The 25,249-nt window shown below is 43.9% G+C and overlaps 1 protein-coding gene across 2 annotated transcripts in view; it reads left to right on the top strand.

The window, feature by feature from the left end:
* LOC126267656 (methyltransferase-like protein 17, mitochondrial) overlaps positions 1 to 25,249 on the top strand; it is a 113,421-nt gene that overhangs the window by 33,007 nt on the left and 55,165 nt on the right. For both annotated transcript variants that reach the window (XM_049972959.1, XM_049972965.1), the window contains exons 4-5: positions 12,850 to 13,120; positions 23,454 to 23,616. In XM_049972959.1, the coding sequence (XP_049828916.1) occupies positions 12,850 to 13,120; positions 23,454 to 23,616 (434 nt within the window). The remainder of the gene's footprint in view (positions 1 to 12,849; positions 13,121 to 23,453; positions 23,617 to 25,249) is intronic.

Below are 25,249 nucleotides of genomic sequence, written 5' to 3'. Positions count from 1 at the left end.
GAGACTCAGATGCTACACACGACCACGAAGGTGAAGGTGGAGATGGTATGGAAGAAGATCTGTTGCCGCCAGAACCAGTACAGTGAAAAGTACCTCTGATAGTTCTTCAATACAAAGAAGACTACAAGGAGTTACGGAACTGGCTCAAGACCAACTGCAAAATGCCGTTCCTGGTGAAGCAAACAGGTGAAGACATTTTGAAGCTGAACCTTTCATCAACGGACGATGACATCTTGGTTATGGATAAGCTAGGATGAGATGGAATACCTAATTATACATTCTCCGCAGTATGCACTCCAACAATCAAGGCACTCTTTAAGAAGATTCCTAAAATGCTCTCCAACACAGACGTCAAAGAAGAGCTTGAAGGTACGGGATTTTTTGCATCATGTGTTGATTTTCACTGCGTGCTAGGCACAAATCGCCCCACTGGACATTGGGTTGTCATCCTGGAAGATACACCAGTTCGTGGGGAAGTCTTCAAACTAACCAGGTTCTACAACGTATGCACTACATTCAAAAAAACTACGTTAATCACTAGGACCAGTGCAATGTTATCGCTGCCAAGGTTTCAGGCAAGTCTCACATCTATGCACTATGCCCCTGATGTGCATTAGATGCGGCGGGGGACACAGCAGCAAAGAATGCACATGGAAATGGGAAGAACCGCCCACCTGTGGACTTTGTGGTGGATTGCATCCGACAAATTTCTGGTCATGCATCAAACTCAAGCAGGAGAGCAGGCGGCAACGAGGCTGTCCTCCTCTTCACAAGAACACCGCTACCAGTGCTCGACGTCACCACCGACAGCCACGAGCCCTCCCGACCACTGAAGAAAAAGCATGGCCGACACTGATGGACTGACGAGCAGCCAGAATTCGAGCAGAACTCAGTGTCGCTGACGCAGTGAGACAATGATCTCAGCCTCCTACACCACCACCTGCAGTGAGTCAGTGAGCCTTACCACTGGAACCACAACAGACGCCTCCAGCTACTCAACACGCACCACAACAGGACTTCTCAGCCATCGTACAACTTCTGACGCAAGTTACATTATCCTTGGCGGAAGTCACAAGACAACTCTCACATCTTCCAGCAGTCATCGCCACCACCGTTGAATCAGCGGTCAGCAGAGCTGTCCAGGCAGTAAGAGAAGTTTAAGCAGTACCCCAACATGGCTAGAATTCCACATCTGGAAGAACTCCGCATTGTAGCTTACAATGCCAAAAATGCCACACATGATCTACGAGAGCTGCAGCAGTTTCTCATCGACTGAAATATAGATATTTGCATGGTCAGTGAAACTTTTTGAAGCACAGCATCCACAGTAATATTCCAAATTACCGCTGCTACAGGACGGACAGGCCAACACATGGAATGGGAACAGCCATATCCATCTGAAACTCCATCCATCACTTTGAAGCTCAACCACCAATCACACGCTACATAGAATCAACTGCAGTTCTAGTTGAAACCCAGACTGGACCTATTACCTTTGTCGCAGTGTACCACAGCCCACGGAGAGTGTTGGAACTTGATGATGCCCACACGCTGCTGCATCACCCCGGAAAACTGTTTGTAGCTGGAGATTTAGACTCCAAGCATTCTGCATGGAATTCTCTCACCACCAATGAGAGCGGATGATGTCTCCTACAGGCTATGGAAGAAGTTCATACCTTTGCTTTCGGACCCGAGGAACCCACATGTTATCCATCCAATGGCCGACTGGACATCATAGACATCGCCGTCACCAAGGGTATTCCACAATTCATGGATGCAGAAGTGCTACATGAACTAAATTCTGATCCCCTTCTGGTCCTCTTTTGGCTGAACATCATCCCGGACTACTACCACGGACGTCTTAATTTGAAGAGGACAAACTGGCAGAGGTTTTGGGATCACGTTGACTTCTCGGTCACTGTCATAGATACAGAAGTGGATGTCACCGAAGCCTCCGTAGACCGCTTCACCAAGAATATCACTGAAGAAGAAGAAAAAGGAAGTAATCATAAAATCAATCTTATGCAGTGACTTACACTGATCTGAAACATTATGACCACTTCCCACTTCAATCCCATGTCTGGCCATCCTGATTTAGGTTTTCCGTGATTACTCTAGATCGCTCCAGGTAAATGCCGGGATGGTTTCTGTGAATGGGGAATCATTCTAGCATTGATACAGGCTGCAACTGGGAACATCCACTGATACAAGCAACTTCAACTAAACACAGTGAAAATAATCAATTTTTCATAAGATAATGTAATTGGACAGATAAAACATATAATCATCAAACTGTGGCAGGAGAACACATATTAAAAAAAAGTTTGACATTGATCCTACCTTGAATAGTTCTGACCGCAATCCCAACTTGATCCACCACCACTACCTCAGAATCATTTTTACAAGTCTTCTAAGGATTCCTCACATTCAACAATGCTTCATAATTCTTCCTCAGGTCCCTACAACATGTCTTCTGCAGAACTTCAGGCTCTCCATTTGTGAAAAGCTGATGACTCGAACATTATTCTCACAACAGACAAAGAATCTACTACTGTGGTACATGACTGACAGGAGTATGTTGGGAAGATCTACTCAGTTGTCTGACACCTCTACATACAGCATCTGCCATCAAGATCCCATCCCTGTGATTCAAACTACTGACACCTCAATCCGTAGAACTTCTTACCTCATCCAAACAATGAATCCCCACCTTTTACCTTCTTCCTAAGATCCACAAACTCAATCGTCCTGGGCGACCTGTAGTTGCTGGCTTCAGAGTACCCATAGAACATCTCTTTACCTTAGTTGATCAGCACCTGCAACCCACAGTACAAAGAGTGCCCTCCTATATTAAAAACACCAACCATTTCCTAGATCGTCTGAAATCCTTGCCCATCCCACACCCAGCACACACTTTCCTTTTCAACATTGATGCCACCTCCCTCTATACCAACATCCCCACGTACATGGTGTATCTTCTGCTGAACTTTTCGACAGTCAGCGCCCACCTGTTTCCGAATCTATGACATCCTTCCTGCTCACCTTAATCAACTTTATACTTACTAACAACTACTTCACATATGAGGGGCAGACAAACAAAAAGATCAGGGGTACGGCCTTGGGAACCAGAATGGCTCCCTCCTAAGCCAAACTTTTCATGGCTTACTTAGTGGGGGCTTTCCTGGGATCCATAAGCCTTCAGCCCATGGCCTGGTTCAGATCATTGATGACATCTTTACCATATGGACTCAAGGCGAGGCTGACCTGTTAAGATTCCTGGAATCTCTGAATACCTTCTCCCAGTTACACTGCACATGGTCCTATTCTGAATCCCACGCCACTTTCTGTGATTTTAATTTCATCCTCACAGAAGGCCAGCTACACACTCCTGTCCACATCATACCTACCAACACACAACAGTACTGACATTTTGAGAGTTGCCATCCTTTCCATGTCAAACGTTCCCTCCCACACAGCCTTGGCATTCGAGGCAAATATATTTGTTTGGATGCAGACTCTTTACATTGACACACCACCATTCCCACCTCAGCCTTCACTGGACATCATTACCCCACTAGGCTAGTTCAAAAGCAGATTTCCTGAGCCATCACATCCAGTCCTAGTACTACTGATCCCTCCAAAATACAACTTGAGAACACATCACTTGTCGTTCAGTATTGTACTCATCTTAAATGTATTAATCAGGTACATTCACAAGGCCATGACTTCCTAAAATTATGCCCTCAAATGAGATCCACACTGCCTGAGATTTTGCCCACCACAACTAGAATAGCTTTCCATCACCCTCCCAATCCCCACAACATCCTTATCAGACCCTATGGTCCTTCTGCACCCATCTCCCTGCCCTATGGCCCCTACCCCTGTGATTGTCCCCATTGCAAGATTTGCTCTAGGCACCCTCGTACCATCACCTATACCAGCCCTGTAAATGGCGAAAACATATACTATCAAAGTGAGAGCCACCTGTGAAATAAGACATGTCATATAACAGCTGTTATATAAACACTGTTTGCCCTTTTACATTGGCATGACTAGCAGCAAATTGTCAGTTACAATTGATGGTCATAGGCAGAGTGTGTACACTGGCAACACACAATATACTGTTGCAGAACATGACAGTTGTGACGTCCAAGCCTGTTTCAACATGCACCCTCTGGATTATTCTTCCAAACACCATTTTCTCGGAATTCCGCAGGTGGGAACTAGCGCTACAACATGTCCTCGGTTCTCACCACCCACCTGGCCTTAATTTACATTAATTTCTTCTATCTCAGCATTTCTTCATGATAACTACTTTCTTCACACCATTTAAGTTTTCTACATCTTTCACTTTCTGACCTGTCTATTTTTCACTGTCGTTCTCCCACCTCTGTTACGTATAATGCACTTAGGTTTTCACACTTATTAACTCATGCATGATGTTTAAGCAGTAATCTCTGTCTTGCATATTACCCTGTCTTCCACCTTTAAGTTTGCTGGTTTCCAAATATCATCTGGTGCAGTCTACACCGATCCATCATTCCTTCTCATCCTGTCTGGCAAGTCTCTCCTGATCTGGGCTTCATGGAGACTTTTTCTAACTCTACTCCTTTACCTAAAGCTCTCCATTTCATTTCCCTTCACCTCTCTTCTGAAAGGAGGAGCCACTGGTTCCAAAAGCTTGCACAAGTAAAACCATTGTTTTATACATGTGTTCTTCTGCTTCCTCTTGGTGAGTAGATTTTTGACTACAAGCAGATTGCTATGGCCTGGCACCTGGTAACTAGAATCTCAGGAACAGTGAAGCTGGTTGGTTGTTCACATGCTAGTGTCACGAGCATCTATGCAAATTGGTGAAAGGATGGTGCGGCCATGGGTAGGCAGTGATGTGTTGGACATGCACGCCTCAACACAGAAAGTGGAGATCGGAGTCTTGCCCATTTTGTAAAACCCGATAGATGGCTGATCTGTGAAGAGTATAGTGCTGGTCCAGAAGCAACTCATTCAGAGCACACTGCCCAGTGTGCATAGTTGAAAACAGTTCTCTGCAGCAGATGATCCCTCTATGTTCGTATAATGATATAGTCAAAAACAAAGATTCCAAGACTTACCAAGTGGGAAAGCGCCGGCAGACAGGCACATGAACAAAACACACACACAGAATTACGAGCTTTCGCAACTGGCAGTTGCTTCGTCAGGAAAGAGGGAAGGAGAGGGAAAAATGAAAGGATGTGGGTTTTAAGGGAGAGGGTAAGGAGTCATTCCAATCCCGGGAGCGGAAAGACTTCCCTTAGGGGAAAAAAAGGACAGGTGTAGACTCGCACACACACACACACACACACACACACACACACACACACACACATATCCATCCGCACATACACAGACACAAGTAGACATATTTAAAGGCAAAGAGTAAGGGCAGAGATGTCAGTCGAGGCGGAAGTACAGAGGCAAAGAAGTTGTTGAAAGACAGGTGAGGTATGAGTGGCGGCAACTTGAAATTAGCGGAGGTTGAGGCCTGGCGGATATCGAGAAGAGAGGATATACTGAAGGGCGAGTTCCCATCTCCGGAGTTCGGATAGGTTGGTGTTGGTGGGAAGTATCCAGATAACTCGGACGGTGTAACACTGTGCCAAGATGTGCTGGCCGTGCATCAAGGCATGTTTAGCCACAGGGTGATCCTCATTACCAACAAACACTGTCTGCCTGTGTCCATTCATGCGAATGGACAGTTTGTTGCTGGTCATTCCCACATAGAAAGCGTCACAGTGCAGGCAGGTCAGTTGGTAAATCACGTGGGTGCTTTCACATGTGGCTCTCCCTTTGATCGTGTACACCTTCCGGGTTACAGGACTGGAGTAGGTGGTGGTGGGAGGGTGCATAGGACAGGTTTTACACCGGGGGCGGTTGCAAGGGTAGGAGCCAGAGGGTAGGGAAGGTGGTTTGGGGATTTCATAGGGATGAACCAAGAGGTTACGAAGGTTAGGTGGACGGCGGAAAGACACTCTTGGTGGAGTGGGGAGGATTTCATGAAGGATGGATCTCATTTCGGGGCAGGATTTTAGGAAGTCGTATCCCTGCTGGAGAGCCACATTCAAGGTCTGATCCAGTCCCGGGAAGTATTCTGTCACAAGTGGGGCACTTTTGGGGTTCTTCTGTGAGAGGTTCTGGGTTTGAGGGGATGAGGAAGTGGCTCTGGTTATCTGCTTCTGTACCAGGTTGGGAGGGTAGTTGCGGGATGCGAAAGCTGTTTTCAGGTTGTTGGTGTAATGGTCGAGGGATTCAGGACTGGAGCAGATTCGTTTGCCATGAAGGCCTAGGCTGTAGGGAAGGGACCGTTTGATATGGAATGGGTGGCAGCTGTCATAATGGAGGTACTGTTGCTTGTTGGTGGGTTTGATGTGGACGGATGTGTGCAGCTGGCCATTGGACAGATGGAGGTCAACGTCTAGGAAAGTGGCATGGTATTTGGAGTAGGACCAGGTGAATCTGATGGAACCAAAGGAGTTGAGGTTGGAGAGGAAATTCTGGAGTTGTTCTTCACTGTGAGTCCAGATCATGAAGATGTCATCAATAAATCTGTACCAAACTTTGGGTTGGCAGGCTTGGGTAACCAAGAAGGCTTCCTCTAAGCGACCCATAAATAGGTTGGCATACGAGGGGGCCATCCTGGTACCCATGGCTGTTCCCTTTAATTGTTGGTATGTCTAGCCTTCAAAAGTGAAGAAGTTGTGGGTCAGGATGAAGCTGGCTAAGGTGACGAGGAAAGAGGTTTTAGGTAGGGTGGCAGGTGATCGGCGTGAAAGGAAGTGCTCCATTGCAGCGAGGCCCTGGACGTGCGGGATATTCGTGTATAGGGAAGTGGCATCAATGGTTACAAGGATGGTTTCCGGGGGTAACAGACTGGGTACGGATTCCAGGCGTTCGAGAAAGTGGTTGGTGTCTTTGATGAAGGATGGGAGACTGCATGTAATGGGTTGAAGGTGTTGATCTACGTAGGCAGAGATATGTTCTGTGGGGGCTTGGTAACCAGCTACAATGGGGCGGCCAGGATGTTTGGGTTTGTGAATTTTAGGAAGTAGGTAGAAGGTAGGAGTGCGAGGTGTTGGTGGGGTGAGGAGTTTGATGGAGTCAGGTGAAAGGTTTTGTAGGAGGCCTAAGGTTCTGAGGATTCCTTGAAGCTCCGCCTGGACATCAGGAATGGGATTACCTCGGCAAACTTTGTATGTAGAGTTGTCTGAAAGCTGACGCAGTCCCTCAGCCACATACTCCCGACGATCAAGTACCACGGTCATGGAACCCTTGTCAGCCGGAAGAATGATGATGGATCGGTCAGCTTTCAGATCACGGATAGCCTGGGATTCGGCTGTGGTGATGTTGGGAGTAGGATTAAGGTTTTTCAAGCAAGATTGAGAGGCAAGGCTGGAAGTGAGAAATTCCTGGAAGGTTTGGAGAGGGTGATTTTGAGGAAGAGGGGGTGGGTCCCGCTGTGATGGAGGACGGAACTGTTGCAGGCAGGGTTCAATTTGGATAGTGTCTTGGGGAGTTGGATCATTAGGAGTGGGATCAGGATTGTTTTTCTTCGTGGCAAAGTGATATTTCCAGCAGAGACTACGAGTGTAGGACAGTAAATCCTTGACAAGGGCAGTTTGGTTGAACCTGGGAGTGGGGCTGAAGGTGAGGCCTTTGGATAGGACAGAGGTTTCGGATTGGGAGAGGGGTTTGGAGGAAAGGTTAACTACTGAATTGGGGTGTTGTGGTTCCAGATTGTGTTGACTAGAATTTTGAGGTGTTGGGGGGAGTGGAGCTGGAAGTGGGAGATTGCGTAGATGGGAGAGACTGGGTCTGTGTGCGCATGAGAGGAGGTTGAGGTTTGTTGGAAAGGTTGTGGAGGGTGAGTGAGTTGCCTTTCCGGAGGTGGGAAACCAGGAGATTGGATAGTTTTTTGAGGTGGAGGGTGGCATGTTGTTCTAATTTGCGGTTGGCCTGTAGGAGGATGCTATGTACAGCCGGTGTGGATGTGGGAGAGGAAAGATTGAGGACTTTGATTTGGGATAGGAGTTGACGGGTGTGTTCATTGGCCGAGTCGATGTATAGGTGAAGGATTAGGCGGGTGAGGGCTATGGATTGTGCTGTTTGGAACTGGTATAAGGACTGATGGAAAGAAGGATTGCAGCCAGAGATGGGAATTTCCTCTCCAACCTCAACTCCTTTGGTTCCATCAGATTCACCTGGTCCTACTCCAAATCCCATGCCACTTTCCTAGACGTTGACCTCCATCTGTCCAATGGCCAGCTGCACACATCCGTCCACATCAAACCCACCAACAAGCAACAGTACCTCCATTATGACAGCTGCCACCCATTCCATATCAAACGGTCCCTTCCCTACAGCCTAGGCCATCGTGGCAAATGAATCTGCTCCAATCCTGAGTCCCTCGACCATTACACCAACAACCTGAAAACAGCTTTCGCATTCCGCAACTACCCTCCCAACCTGGTACAGAAGCAGATAACCAGAGCCACTTCCTCATCCCCTCAAACCCAGAACCTCTCACAGAAGAACCCCAAAAGTGCCCCACTTGTGACAGAATACTTCCCGGGACTGGATCAGACCTTGAATGTGGCTCTCCAGCAGGGATACGACTTCCTAAAATCCTGCCCCGAAATGAGATCCATCCTTCATGAAATCCTCCCCACTCCACCAAGAGTGTCTTTCCGCCGTCCACCTAACCTTCGTAACCTCTTGTTTCATCCCTATGAAATCCCCAAACCACTTTCCCTACCCTCTGGCTCCTACCCTTGCAACCACCCCCGGTGTAAAACCTGTCCTATGCACCCTCCCACCACCACCTACTCCAGTCCTGTAACCCGGAAGGTGTACACGATCAAAGGGAGAGCCACATGTGAAAGCACCCACGTGATTTACCAACTGACCTGCCTGCACTGTGACGCTTTCTATGTGGGAATGACCAGCAACAAACTGTCCATTCGCATGAATGGACACAGGCAGACAGTGTTTGTTGGTAATGAGGATCACCCTGTGGCTAAACATGCCTTGATGCACGGCCAGCACATCTTGGCACAGTGTTACACCGTCCGAGTTATCTGGATACTTCCCACCAACACCAACCTATCCGAACTCCGGAGATGGGAACTCGCCCTTCAGTATATCCTCTCTTCTCGATATCCGCCAGGCCTCAACCTCCGCTAATTTCAAGTTGCCGCCACTCATACCTCACCTGTCTTTCAACAACTTCTTTGCCTCTGTACTTCCGCCTCGACTGACATCTCTGCCCTTACTCTTTGCCTTTAAATATGTCTACTTGTGTCTGTGTATGTGCGGATGGATATGTGTGTGTGTGTGTGTGTGTGTGTGTGTGTGTGTGTGTGTGCGAGTGTACACCTGTCCTTTTTTTCCCCTAAGGGAAGTCTTTCCGCTCCCGGGATTGGAATGACTCCTTACCCTCTCCCTTAAAACCCACATCCTTTCATTTTTCCCTCTCCTTCCCTCTTTCCTGACGAAGCAACTGCCAGTTGCGAAAGCTCGTAATTCTGTGTGTGTGTTTTGTTCATGTGCCTGTCTGCCGGCGCTTTCCCGCTTGGTAAGTCTTGGAATCTTTGTTTTTAATATATTTTTCCCATGTGGAAGTTTCTTTCTATTTTATTTACATAATGATATAGTCAGTTATGACTGCAGTGTTGGGATTGGATTGTGGATCAGTGTTGATCATGTTGCATCATTAGATGAATCACAGTGCCTGATTGGATGAACCACATTTCTTATTACACCAGGTTGATGGACATGCCAACATTCAGACGAATGGGCCATGCTCAGACACAGAACAGTGAGTTGGTAGTATGCTATGGGGAATGTTAATCTGGGCTTCCATGAGCTCTGTGGTATGACTGCCGTGATGTAGTTGAATATTATTACAGACTATCAACATGCCTTCATGTTTGATGTCTTCACTGACAGTCAAGATATCTTCCAGCAGGATAACAATTCATGTCATAAAGGCAGAACTGTGTTACAGTGGTTTGAGGGACACAATAGTGAGCTCTCATTGGTGTTTTGGCCACCAAATTTGCCTTATCTGCACCTAATCAATCACATCTGGGATTCTTTTGGGTGCCAGCTCAGTGCCTACAAACCACCAGCTGACAATTTACAGAATTTCATGACCTACTCCATATTACTAGATTTCTGGAAAGCATTTGACACAGTGCCCCAATGCAGTCTGTCAATGAAGGTACAAGCATATGGTATTGGTTCCTAGATACGTGAGTGGCTTGAAGACTTTGTAAGTCATAGACCCCAGTATGTTATCCCTGACAGTGAGTGTTCATCAGAGATAAGGGTATTGACAAGAGTGCCCCATGAAAGTGTGTTCAGAATGCTGTTATTTTCTGTATATGTGAATGACGTGGTAGACAGGGTAGCCAGCAATCTCTGCTTGCTTGCTGATGATACTATGTTGTATGGGGGATGACAAATGTGAGGGACTGTAGGTGGATACAAGATGACTTGGACAAAATTTCTAGTTGGTGATGGCTGGCAGCTAGCTGTAAATATAGAAAAATGTAAGTCAATGCGGATGAGTAGAAAAAACAAACCTATAATATTCAGATACAGAATTAGTAGTGTCCTGCTTTACACAGTCACATCACTTACATGTCTGGGCAAATGTAAGAAAGTGATATGAAATGGATTGAGTGTGTTAGGATGTGGTATGGAAGTCGAAAACTCAACTTTGGTTTATTGGGAGAATTTTAGGACTGTGGTTCATCTGTAATGGGAACTGTTTGGGATCTGCACCAGGTTGGATTAAAGGAAGACATCAAAGCAATTGTGAGATGGGCTGCTAGATTTGTTACCAGTAGGTTCAGACAGTGCACAAGTATTACAGAGATGCTTCGTGAACTCAAATGGGATTTCCTGGACGGACGTTTACATAAGTTTACATTCTTTTGGCGAACACTTTTGAGAAAATTTAGAGAACTGGCTATTGAATGATTCTACTGCCACCAATATACATTTTACAGAAGGATCATGAAGATAAATAAAAGAAACTTGGGCTTGTGTGAAGGCATATAGGCAGTTTTGTTTCCCTCATTCTGTTTGTGAGTGGAAGAGGAAAGAAAATGACTACTAGTGATAAAAGGTACCCACTGCCACACACCATATGATGACTTGCGGAGTCTGTATATGTAGATGAAAATGTAACTGTAGACCTGCATATAAACATCTGGTACCATATATATCCAGAAACTTACCAAGGAAATGCTGAATCCACGCCTTTGCAGAATTGCTGCTGTGTTGGATTCCGAAAATAGACCAACATGGGGAAAATCTACTACCAAACTGCCTAAATTTTTTCTTAACATATGATGAAACAATAAGTTTTCAAGCCAATGACAATACACAAAACAATCAACAGCCTCCAAACTACCACTCAGTAATACCAAATATCTAGTGAGTACAAACTTATTTCAAGTTCATGCCTAATCTTATATATTGGCTACACTGGTAGAACTTTTACAAAAAGATTTTAAAACACATAGGTGTACTGTCTCAAGAACATAAATAAATCCAGTTTTGTTTCACATCTTGCTCAATACAAAAAAATCTACAAAACGTAGTAGAGAACCTTCATGTACTCCATTTTGCCAATAAAGACATATACAGTTACCAGACAAATACAAATTTATATAAAAACATATCAGATTATATTCTCAATGCACAGACCAAACAGCAAACAATTTTTTTTCCCTTCAAAACCTCGGATTACCCAAATACAGGTAATGTAGCTAGAAGTTAATCATTTCTCTTAAATTGTTAACCAGTAGCCTCGCAAATAATTATGCCTCTAATTTAAACATGTAGCCTTAACAATCCCGTTTTTTTATATATATAATGGTGGTGGCCATACAACCATAATATGGAAATGATAGATTGCTACTCACCACTTACAGGAGATCCATGTACAATGAAAAAGATGCTAGAAATATTTCCATACTTGGACAAAGTGCTCCTCCAGAAGCAGAAAATCTACATATATTCACACAAGCACAAGTCATGTACATGTGGCCCCTTTCATCACAGTAAATATTAAAAGGATAATTTTTCTGATTTAGCTCTGAGCTCTGTCAGGGCTTCATTTGTGAGACAAGATATGGTCTCCTCTGTAAAGTTAACTTTACAGAAACCAAACTTAGAGATGGTTGACAATTTCTGCTCAGAAAATTGGGCAAGTATTCTATTGTAGGCTACTTTCTTAAAGGATACCTTATCTCTGTTTTTACAGATGGCATTACTAGTATATATGTGAGCCAAAAATCCAAGGAAACATGCCATGAATAATAGATAGATTTACTGTGTAAGGTGACAGTAGTTAAGGCACTGTGGCTACAGTCTGGTTTAAGGAGGTTCAAATTCCTGTCTGACCATGCATATGTTGTGGTGAATAGCAGGGTGACTACTTTGAAATGGGTACACACCATCCCCTTTGCAACTGCTTAAGACAAAAACATGTAGAGAATTTGTAAATGAGGGATACTAAGAAAACAAAAATCAGAATACTTGACATTACATGCAAAACAGGCCAGTCTCATTTGTTGCCTTCTTTAAGAGTCACTAATTTGCCACTTATATTCTGGTTGGCCATATCTTGAGGTTTTCTCTGCTCTTGAAGCAGTAGCTATGATTCTGAGTGTCTGAATTTCTATGTCATCCACAGCATGTTACAGCCAAATTTAATACAATTTACATTATTACATTTTATGATGTTGGTCCTCGTAGTATTTTTAGCCCTAGAATTTAATATAAATATGAATTTTTTGACAGATGGCATTGAAAATCCTCTATTTGGTGTTGAAGAAAAGGAATTCTTCAGAGAAAAATACAAGGGACTGGTTCAAAAAGTGCTGAAACAACATTTATATAAATGGCAGTCCATAGAGTATGACAAAACAAAATCACTTGTGTACTTGATTGGAAGGTCAGCTGCAGAATATGCTGTTTTGTTCAGAATAATGAAAGAGATATCTAAAAGAGTTCCTGAATTCCAACCAAAGTCACTATTAGATTTTGGATCTGGTGTTGGGACAGCCATTTGGTAAGTACTATAATTCCAGTTTATAAATATGACACTTGCATATTTCATTTAATTATCAGAATGAATTATCTGGGGAAATGAAGTAATGTGTGCCCACTTGAAAGCCGTGCCATTAGCAGTGCGCTGTCATCCGCAAGAATGTGCTGCAAAAACGCAATACAGTGAACTTAAGATAGAGCCCACCACAGGCGAGTGCTTATTTAAACTTTGCCATGCTGTGGTCATGCTCAGTTATGTTATTACTACCTGCATATATTTGTCTTATCTTACTGTGTTCACTTCGTGTTATGGTGGTTGGTGTACATGCTACAGTCTAATAAAATTGTACTAATAATTTTGCCCCCCCCCCCCCCCTCCCCCATGAGCCATGGACCTTGCCGTTGGTGAGGAGGCGTGCGTGCCTCAATGATACAGATAGCCATACCGTAGGTGCAACCACAACGGAGGGGTATCTGTTGAGAGGCCAGACAAACGTGTGGTTCCTGAAGAAGGGCAGCAGCCTTTTCAGTAGTTGCAGGGGTGACAGTCTGGATGATTGGCTTGTAACATAAACCAAAACGGTCTTGCTGTTGTGGCACTGCGAACGGCTGAAAGCAAGGGGAAACTACAGCCGTAATTTTTCCTGAGGGCACCCATGGTCTAGGGGTAGCATCTTTGATTCATAATCAAAACGTCTTCGGTCCCGGGTTCGATCCCTGCCACTGCCTAAATTTTGATAAATAATCAGCATTGGTGGCCGAAAGACTTCTGGCATAAGAAGTCAGCCTCATTCTGCCAACGGCCTTGTCAAAGAGGGCGGAAGAGCGGATAGAGGTTCAGGGCACTCTCTTGTCCTAGGGGTGGGAAATTGCCCCTAAAGGCGGAAGAATCAGCAATGATCAATGACATGAGGATGCAGAAGGCAGTGGAAACCACTGCATTAAAGACATGTAATGTGTATCCACAGGACATGTGGTCTGTAATTGAAGAAGTGTCATGATGATCTCTCCATTGGCAAAAGATTCCGGAATAGTCCCCCATTCGGATCTCCGGGAGGGGACTGTCAAGGGGGAGGTTACCATGAGAAAAAGATTGAATAATCAACGAAATAATAACATTCTACGAGTCAGGGCGTGGAATGTCAGAAGCTTAAATGTGGTAGGGAAACTAGAAAATCTGAAAAGGGAAATGGAAAGGCTCAATCTAGATATAGTAGGGGTCAGTGAAGTGAAGTGGAAGGAAGACAAGGATTTCTGGTCAGATGAGTATCGGGTAATATCAACAGCAGCAGAAAATGGTATAACAGTTGTAGGATTCATTATGAGTAGGAAGGTAGGGCAGAGGGTGTGTTACTGTGAAAAGTTCAGTGACCGGGTTGTTCTAATCAGAATCGACAGCAGACCAACGGCGACAGCGATAGTTCAGGTATACATGCCGATGTCGCAAGCTGAAGATGAACAGATAGAGAAAGTGTATGAGGATATAGAAAGGGTAATGCAGTATGTAAAGCGGAAGAAAATCTAATAGTCATGGGCGACTGGAATGCAGTTGTAGGGGATGGAGTAGAAGAAAAGGTTACAGGAGAATATGGGCTTGGGACAAGGAATGAAAGAGGAGAAAGACTAATTGAGTTCTGTAACAAGTTTCAGTTAGTAATAGCGAATACCCTGTTCAAGAGTCACAAGAGGAGGAGGTATACTTGGAAAAGGCCGGGATATACGGGAAGATATCAATTAGATTACATCATGGTCAGACAGAGATTTCGAAATCAGATACTGGATTGTAAGGGGTACCCAGGAGCAGATATAGACTCAGATCACAATATAGTAGTGATGAAGAGTAGGTTGAAGTTCCTGACATTAGTCAGGAAGAATCAATACACTAAGAAGTGGGATACGAAAGTTCTGAGGAATGACGAGATACGTTTGAAGTTCTCTAACGCTATAGATACAGCAATAAGGAATAGTGCAGTAGGCAGCACAGTTGAAGAGGAATGGACATCTCTAAAAAGGGCCATCACAGAAGTTGGGAAGGAAAACATAGGTACAAAGAAGGTAGCTGCGAAGAAACCATGGGTAACAGAAGGAATACTTCAGTTGATTGATGAAAGGAGGAAGTACAAACATTTTCCGGGAAAATCAGGAATACAGAAATACAAGTCGCTGAGGAATGAAATAAATAGGAAGTGCAGGGAAGCTAAGACGAAATGGCAGCAGGAAAAATGTGAAGACATCGATAAAGACATGATTGTCGGAAGGACAGACTCACCATACAGAAAGTCAAAACAACCTTTGGTGACATTAAAAGCAATGGTGGTAACATTAAGAGTGCAACGGGAATTCCACTGTAAAATGCAGAGGAGAGAGCAGATAGGTGGAAAGAATACATTGAAAGCCTCTATGAGGGTGAAGATTTGTCTGATGTGATAGAAGAAGAAACAGGAGTCGAGTTAGGAGAGATAGGGGATCCAGTATTAGAATCGGAATTTAAAAGAGCTTTGGAGGACATACGGTCAAATAAGGCAGAAGGGATAGATAACATTCCATCAGAATTTCTAAAATCATTAGGGGAAGTGGCAACAAAACGACTATTCACGTTGGTGTGTAGAATATATGAGTCTGGCGACATACCATCTGACTTTCGGAAAAGCATCATCCACACAATTCCGAAGACGGCAAGAGCTGACAAGTGCGAGATTTATCGCACAATCAGCTTAACAGCTCATGCATCAAAGCTGCTTACAAGAATAACATACAGAAGAATGGAAAAGAAAATTGAGAATGCACTAGGTGACAATCAGTTTGGCTTTAGGAAAAGTAAAGGCACGAGAGAGGCAATTCTGACGTTACGGCTAATAATGGAAGCAAGGTTAAAGAAAAATCAAGACATGTTCATAGGATTTGTCGACCTGGAAAAAGCGTTCGACGATATAAAATGGTGCAAGCTGTTCGAGATTCTGAAAAAAGTAGGGGTAAGCTATAGGGAGAGATGGGTCTTATACAATATGTACAACAACCAAGAAGGAATAGTAAGAGTGGACAAACAAGTACGAAGTGCTCGTATTAAGAAGGGTGTAAGACAAGGCTGTAGCCTTTCGCCCCTACTCTTCAATCTGTACATCGAGGAAGCAATGATGGAAATAAAAGAAAGGTTCAGGAGTGGAATTAAAATACAAGGTGCAAGGATATCAATGATATGATTCGCTGATGACATCCTGAGTGAAAGTGAAGAAGAATTAAATGATCTGCTGAACGGAATGAACAGTCTAATGAGTACACAGTATGGTTTGAGAGTAAATCGGAGAAAGATGAAGGTAATGAGAAGTAGTAGAAATGAGAACAGCGAGAAACTTAACATCAGGATTGATGGTCATGAAGTCAATGAAGTTAAGGAATTCTGCTACCTAGGCAGTAAAATAACCAATGACGGATGGAGCAAGGAGGACATCAAAAGCAGACTCGCTATGCCAAAAAAGGCATTTCTGGCCAAGAAAAGTCTACTAATATCAAATACCGGCCTTAATTTGAGGATGAAATTTCTGAGGATGTAGGTCTGGAGTACAGCATTGTATGGTAGTGAAACATTGACTGTGGGAAAACCGGAACAGAAGAGAATCGAAGCATTTGAGATGTGGTGCTATAGACGAATGTTGAAAATTAGGTGGACTGATAAGGTAAGGAATGAGGAGGTTCTACGCAGAAACGGAGAGGAAAGGAATATGTGGAAAACACTGATAAGGAGAAGGGACAGGATGATAGGACATCTGCTAAGACGTGAGGGAATGACTTCCATGGTACTAGAGGGAGCTGTAGAGGGCAAAAACTGTAGAGGAATACAGAGATTGGAATACATCCATCAAATAATTGAGGACGTAGGTTGCAAGTGCTACTCTGAGATGAAGAGGTTAGCACAGGAAAGGAATTCGTGGCGGGCCGCATCAAACCAGTCAGCAGACTGATAACCAGAAAAAATTTCCCGAGGGCATGCAGCTTTACTGTATGGTTAAATGATGATGGGGTCCTCTTGGGTAAAATATTCCGGAGGTAAAATAGTCCCCCATTTGGATCTCCGGGCGGGGACTACTCAAGAGGACATCGTTATCAGGAGAAAGAAAACTGGCATTCTATGGATCGGAGCGTGGAATGTCAGATCCCTTAATCGGGCAGGTAGGTTAGAAAATTTAAAAAGGGAAATGGTTAGGTTGAAGTTAGATATAGTGGGAATTAGTGAAGTTCGGTGGCAGGAGGAACAAAATTTCTGGTCAGGTGAATACAGGGTTATAAATACAAAATCAAATAGGAGTAATGAGGGGTAGGTTTAATAAAGAATAAAAAAATAGGAGTGCGAGTAAGTTACTACAAACAGCATAGTGAATGCATTATTGTGGTCAAGATAGACACGAAGCCCACACCTACTACAGTAGTACAAGTTTATATGCCAACTAGCTCTACAGATGATGAAGAAATTGATGAAATGTATGATGAGATAAAAGAAATTATTTAGGTAGTGAAAGGAGACGAAAATTTAATAGTCACGGGTGACTGGAATTCGAGAGTAGGAAAAGGGAGAGAAGGAAACATAGTAGGTGAATATGGATTGGGGGAAAGAAATGAAAGAGGAAGCTGTCTGGTAGAATTTTGCACAGAGCAAAACTTAATCATAGCTAACACTTGGTTCAAGAATCATAAAAGGAGGTTGTACACATGGAAGAACCCTGGAGACACTAAAAGGTATCATATACACTCCTGGAAATTGAAATAAGAACACCGTGAATTCATTGTACCAGGAAGGGGAAACTTTATTGACACATTCCTGGGGTCAGATACATCACATGATCACACTGACAGAACCACAGGCATATAGACACAGGCAACAGAGCATGCACCATGTCGGCACTAGTACAGTGTATATCCACCTTTCGCAGCAATGCAGGCTGCTATTCTCCCATGGAGACGATTGTAGAGATGCTGGATGTAGTCCTGTGGAATGGCTTGCCATGCTATTTCCACCTGGTGCCTCAGTTGGACCAGCGTTCGTGCTGGACGTGCAGACCGCGTGAGAATGACGCTTCATCCAGTCCCAAACATGCTCAATGGGGGACAGATCCGGAGATCTTGCTGGCCAGGATAGTTGACTTACACCTTCTAGAGCACGTTGGGTGGCACGGGATACATGCGGACGTGCATTATCCTGTTGGAACAGCAAGTTCCCTTGCTGGTCTAGGAATGGTAGAACGATGGGTTCGATGACGGTTTGAATGTACCATGCACTATTCAGTGTCCACTCAACAATCACCAGAGGTGTACGGCCAGTGTAGGAGATCGCTCCCCACACCATGATGCCGGGTGTTGGCCCTGTGTGCCTCGGTCGTATGCAGTCCTGATTGTGGCACTCACCTGCACGGCGCCAAACACGGATACGACCATCATTGGCACCAAGGCAGAAGTGACTCTCATCGCTGAAGACGACACGTCTCCATTCGTCCCTCCATTCACACCTGTCGCGACACCACTGGAGGCGGGCTGCACGATGTTGGGGCGTGAGCGGAAGACGGCCTAACGGTGTGCGGGACCGTAGCCCAGCTTCATGGAGACGATTGCGAATGGTCCTCGCCGATACCCCAGGAGCAACAGTGTCCCTAATTTGCTGGGAAGTGGCGGTGCGGTCCCCTACGGCACTGCGTAGGATCCTACGGTCTTGGCGTGCATCCGTGCATCGCTGCGGTCCGGTCCCAGGTCGACAGGCACGTGCACCTTCCGCCGACCACTGGCGACAACATCGATGTACTGTGGAGACCTCACGCCCCACATGTTGAGCAATTCGGCGGTACGTCCACCCGGCCTCCCGCATGCCCACTATACGCCCTCGCTCAAAGTCCATCAGCTGTACGTACGGTTCACGTCCACGCTGTCGCGGCATGCTACCAGTGTTAAAGACTGTGATGGAGCTCCGTATGCCACGGCAAACTGACTGACACTGACGGCGGCGGTGTACAAATGCTGCGCAGCTAGCCCCATTCGACGGCCAAAACCGCGGTTCCTGGTGTGTCCGCTGTGCCGTGTGTGTGATCATTGCTTGTACAGCCCTCTCGCAGTGTCCGGAGCAAGTATGGTGGGTCTGACACACCGGTGTCAATGTGTTCTTTTTTCCATTTCCAGGAGTGTAGATTATATAATGGTAAGACAGAGATTTGGGAACCAGGTATTAAATAGTAAGGCACTTCCAGGGGCAGATGTGGACTCTGCCCACAATCTATTGGTTATGAACTGTAGATTAAAACTGAAGAAACTGCAGAAAGGTGGGAATTTAAGGAGATGGGACCTGGACAAACTGATTAAACCAGAGGTTGTACAGAGTTTCAGGGAGAGCATAAGGGAACAATGGTCACAAATGGGGGAAAGAAATACAGTAAAAGAAGAATGGGTAGCTCTGAGGGATGAAGTAGTGAAGGCAGCAGAGGATCAAGTAGGTAAAAAGATGAGGGTTAGTAGAAATCCTTGGATAACAGAAGAAATATTGAATTTAAGCAGGCAAAAAGGAATACAAACGTCTCAAAAATGACATCGACAGGAAGTGCAAAATGGCTAAGCAGGGATGGCTAGAGGACAAATGTAAGGATGTAGAGGCTTATCTCACTAGGGGTAAGATAGATACTGCCTACAGGAAAATTAGAGAGACATTTGGAGAAAAGAGAACCACTTGTATGAATATCAAGAGCTCAGATGGAAACCCAGTTCTAACCAAAGAAGGGAAAGCAGAAAGGTGGAAGGAGTATATAGAGGGTCTATACAAGGGCGATGTACTTGAGGACAATATTCTGGAAATGGAAGAGGATGTAGATGAAGATTAAATGGGAGATACGATACTGCGTGAAGAGTTTGACAGAGCACTGAAAGACCTGAGTCGAAACAAGGCCCCGGGAGTAGACAACATTCCATTAGAACTACTGACGGCGTTGGGAGAGCCAGTCCTGACAAAACTCGACCATCTGGTGAGCAAGATGTACGAGACAGTCGAAATACCCTCAGACTTCAAGAAGAATATAATAATTCCAATCCCAAAGAAAGCAGGTGTTGACAGATGTGAAAATTACCGAACTATCAGTTTAATAAGTCACAGCTGCAAAATACTAACACGAATTATTTACAGATGAATGGAAAAACTGGTAGAAGCCGACCTCGGGGAAGATCAGTTTGGATTCCGTAGAAATGTTGGGACACGTGAGGCAATACTGACCTAATGACTTTTCTTAGAAGAAAGATTAAGGAAAGGCAAACCTACGTTTCTAGCATTTATAGACTTGGAGAAAGCTTTTGACAATGTTGACTGGAATACTCTCTTTCAAATTCTAAAGGTGGCAGGGGTAAAATACAGGGAGCAAAAGGCTATTTACAATTTGTACAGAAACTAGAAACCAGATGGCAGTTATGAGAGTTGAGGGACATGAAAGGGAAGCAGTGGTTGGGAAGGGAGTGAGACAGGGTTGTAGCCTCTCCCCGATGTTATTCAATCTGTATATTGAGCAAGCAGTAAAGGAAACAAAAGAAAAATTTTGAGTAGGTATTAAAATTCATGGAGAAGAAATAAAAACTTCGAGGTTCGCCGATGACATTGTAATTCTGTCAGAGACAGCAAAGGACTTGGAAGAGCAGTTGAATGGAATGGACAGTGTCTTGAAAGGAGGATATAAGATGAAGATCAACAAAAGCAAAACAAGGATAATGGAATGTAGTCGAATTAAGTCGAGTGATGCTGTATGTATTAGATTAGGAAATGAGACAAAGTAGTAAAGAAGTTTTGCTATTTGGGGAGCAAAATAACTGATGATGGTCGAAGTAGAGAGGATATAAAATGTATACTGGTAATGGCAAGGAAAGCATTTCTGAAGAAGAGGAATTTGTTAACATTGAGTATAGATTTAAGTGTCAGGAAGACGTGTCTGAAAGTATTTGTATGGAGTGTAGCCATGTATGGAAGTGAAACATGGACAATAAATAGTTTGGACAAGAAGAGAATAGAAGCTTTTGAAATGTGGTGCTACAGAAGAATGTTGAAGATTAGGTGGGTAGATCATGTAACTAATGAGGAGGTATTGAATAGGATTGGGGAGAAGAGAAGTTTGTGGCACAACTTGACTAGAAGAAGGGATCGGTTGGTAGGACATGTCCTGAGGCATCGAGGGATCACAAATTTAGCATTGGAGGGCAGTGTGGAGGGTAAAAATGGTAGAGGGAGACCAAGAGATGAATACACTAAGCAGAATCAGAAGGATCTGGGAGATGAAGTCGCTTGCACAAGATAGATTAGTATGGAGAGCTGCATCAAACCAGTCTCAGGACTGAAGACCACAACAACAACAATCTTGGGCATGTTGTGTGTTGTCCAAGTTACAACGCAAGTGATGACTAGTGTGGGATTGTTCTCTATGCGGTTTTCAGTCATCTGTTGCATTTACAATGTCTGATGATGGTGTTACTAATGAGCTTTTATACCAGCTGGTTGATCAGCAAGGGGTTCTTACTGTGATGTTGCAGCATCTCAGTCCACAGCAGGAGGTGCTCGTGACAGTGCAACACAATGAAACCCAGGTATTGCAAATGCCAGCCTCTGATTTGGCCAGTTTGGATCCATCTTAACTTGTGTCACCCGCTGCATTGTTCCTTGCAACTTGTGTTTTGCCTGTCACTACTCTGATCATGAATCTGCCACTGTTTCCAGCTTACAATGAGCCTCTTGAAGAATTGGAAACCCATGGAAAATGGTTATGGGAGCATTCTCATTCATTTGGATTTACTGATGTCACCTTATGCTGTGCTTTCTTCTTATCGTGATTATCAGCTCATGTGTAGTATCAAATTCTTTGTCAACTGGCCCCCCTGCAGAATCCATCTTCACTCTCTTTTGATAACATGTGCGACCTGTTTTCAAAATATTACTGTAAATGGAATGCATGTCATTGTTGCTCAGGTTGAGTTCTGTCAATGTAAGAAAGCAGAACATTCCTATAAGACTTGGGCAGCTGAACTTCTTGGTGTCAGATTTTCAACATATTAGAGCCATTCCATTATTCCATGAATACCAAATAATAGCCAGATCCACATCCAAGGCAAATCCCTTTTAATGCAGCTTTCAGTTGCCTCTCTTAGCACCATCGAGGTGTACCATGCCAATGCTAGCCAGACACTGCCTGCCGTTCACACAAAGGAGCCGCTCAGTTTACTGCCAAACCCACCTTTTACATCTCATCATGCCACTTTCATTGTGGAGTGATTTCCATGTAGCCTTTACATGTTAGAAATACAACTGCCCTAAGCATGAACCAGCTTTTAACAAACATACTTCTTTCATAAACATATTTATATTATAATAATTTAAAATTTGAACATATTCTTTTACTTTTTTCATACATACATTACAAAACTCTTAATTTTCTTGCCATACATCAAGGAGTTCGAACAACACAGAATGCACACTTCATAAATTGCAGATACACAGTTACTTAAAATAACCTATTCCTAATCGATATAAGTGTTACACTGCATCTCTTGTGGCCTAGCCAGGTACACCAACCTGTGTAGCCGTCATCCTGTTTCCGAACTGGGGTGGCTGTCTGGGCACACAGGTTTGCTCATCCCCAAAATCGATTCACACTGTCATCTCCCAATGCTGTGGCCGCTGTCTCCATGATATCCATACGGAGGAGGGTCTCTGTGCATGTCATTATATCCAGCCCATCAAGCACATGTTGGATGCATCAGTGAGACATCTTACAGCATTTTTGCATGCACCAGTGACCATTGGCCAGTAGTGACCATACTGATGGGGGATGGAAGTCCCTACCATGAGGGCTCCTTACCATCATTTTGGCCAGCATGCAAACACAATGCAGTTCACGCATTGCCATTTGTGGTGGTCACTCACACTATTAATAAGTATGTCCTGCCTTTTGCAATGTCCAGGAGACCATCATGATTCGCCGTGATTTCAGTGTAATTATTGTCTCTGAATAAAAGTGTCATTTCTGTTCATCTCATTGGCTATTTCTTTCATTTACCTTCTGTACTATACTGTTGCAGTTCTTTCTGCATATGGCTCAAGTTTCATCAAGCTGTGTTAGATGGCAGTGACACATTATGCGAAAGTTACTTTCATCCTTTAGTTTTGCAAACCAGTGTTAGGAAGGCCATGCTGTTGTAAATATCAGAACTGGTTTTATGAACAAGCTTGAATTTCTGATGGAGAATCTGGAAAATATTGTGTATATACCTGTTGTTATTTCTGACATAGATTCTAATTACAGTAATAACATAGAAAACCATGTTACAAATTTTATTGATAGGATTTTTAATTTTAGGGCTGTCAATTCAGTCTGGAGAGAGACCATGAAGGAATATTTTTGTGTGGATTCCTCACGTGATATGAATGAAATTTCAAGTCTTATTGTGAGAGATGGAAATGCTAACAAAGATCTTCCAAAAGGGATGTTTTATCGACAGTTTCTGCCAGCCTCACATACAGTAAGGAGAAGATTTATATATTTTTTCTAATATTTAAATCATCTTTTGTGTAAAGAAATTATAAGAGTATGAAGGATTTTCATAGGTACTGTAATTAATGGTTGCAAGAAAATGTGAGTTATATAAATAAACTCCACAATTAAATGATCTAGTGCATATTTGTGTGTGTGTGTGTGTGTGTGTGTGTGTGTGTGTGTGTGTGCACGCGTGCAAACGCGCGTGTGTGTGCATGTGAAGGTCAGGTGCTGCATGCAAACTGAGGTGACAAAAAAGTCGTGGAATACCTCCTAATATCATGTCAGACCTTTTGCGTGACATGATGCAGCAACTCGGCATGGCATGCAATCAGCGAGTCATTGGAAGCCCCCTGCAAAAATATTGATCCATACTGCATCTATAGTCATTCTTAATTGTGAAAGTGTAGCCAGCACTTGATTCTGTGTACGAACTGACCTCTCAATTACATCCCATAAATGTTCAAAAGGAGTAATGATGGGCTATCTGGCTGCCCAAATCATTTCCTTGAATTGTCCAGAATGTCATTCAGATCATTTATGAACAGTTGTGACCCAGTGACAGGGAATATTGTCATCTATAAAAGGTTCCATTCATGTTTGGAAACAGAAAGTCCCTGAATGGCTGCAAATGCTCTCCAATTAGCCAAACATAACCATTACCAGAATGAGATATGCACTCTGCAGCGGAGTATGTGCTGATATGAAACTTCGTGGCAAATTAAAACTGTGTGCCGAACCGAGACTCGAACTCGGGACATTTGCCTTTCACAGGCAAGTGCCCTACCATCTGAGCTACCCAAGCACGACTCACAACCCATCCTTACAGCTTCAATTCTTCCAGACGAGGTACTGGCAGGATTGAAGCTGTGAGGATGGGTCGTGAGTCTTGCTTGGATAGCTCAGATGGTAGAGCACGTGCCTGCAAAAGGCAAATGTCCCGAGTTTGAGTCTCGGTCCGACACACAGTTTGCCAGGAAGTTTGATAACCATTTCCAGTCAACGATTACAAAGGACAGCTCCGACAATGCACTGTCCTTTTATACATTGTGTTCACAATACTACCACCATCTGTATCCTTTCTTTCAGGAGTGCTAGTTCTGCAAGGTTTTCAGGAGAGCTTCTGTAAAGTTTGGAACATAGGAGATGAGATACTGGCAGAAGTAAAGCTGTGAGGACCGGGCGTGAGTCGTGCTTGGGTAGCTCAGATGGTAGAGCACTTGCCCGCAAAAGGCAAAGGTCCCGAGTTCGAGTCTCGGTCGGGCACACAGTTATAATCTGCCAGGAAGTTTCATATCAATGCACACTCCGCTGCAGAATGAAAATTTCATTCTGAAATAATGTATAGCAAATCTAAATTGATTGTTGAGTAATTACCATCAGGACATAAAATTCGAAATACTGCCAGTAGACAAACAGTGGAAGAGTGTGATGGGTGAAAATGGTGCCCAGTGTTGTATGTGATGGCAGTTGTTTGCAGTTAACAGAATACTTTTTATGAGATGGTAGTGTTTATCACTCTGTACACCATCAGTTATTAAAGAATAAAAAAGAGAAACTTGGAAAGAAGATACATAATACATTGTTGGTGTGCAGATAGGATCTTTTTAATCTCTTAT

Source organism: Schistocerca gregaria, chromosome 1, assembly GCF_023897955.1.
Source record: "Schistocerca gregaria isolate iqSchGreg1 chromosome 1, iqSchGreg1.2, whole genome shotgun sequence".
Taxonomy (NCBI): Eukaryota; Metazoa; Arthropoda; class Insecta; order Orthoptera; family Acrididae; genus Schistocerca; species Schistocerca gregaria.
Note: the sequence above shows the minus strand (reverse complement) of the source record. Positions and strands in the feature narration are given on the sequence as shown.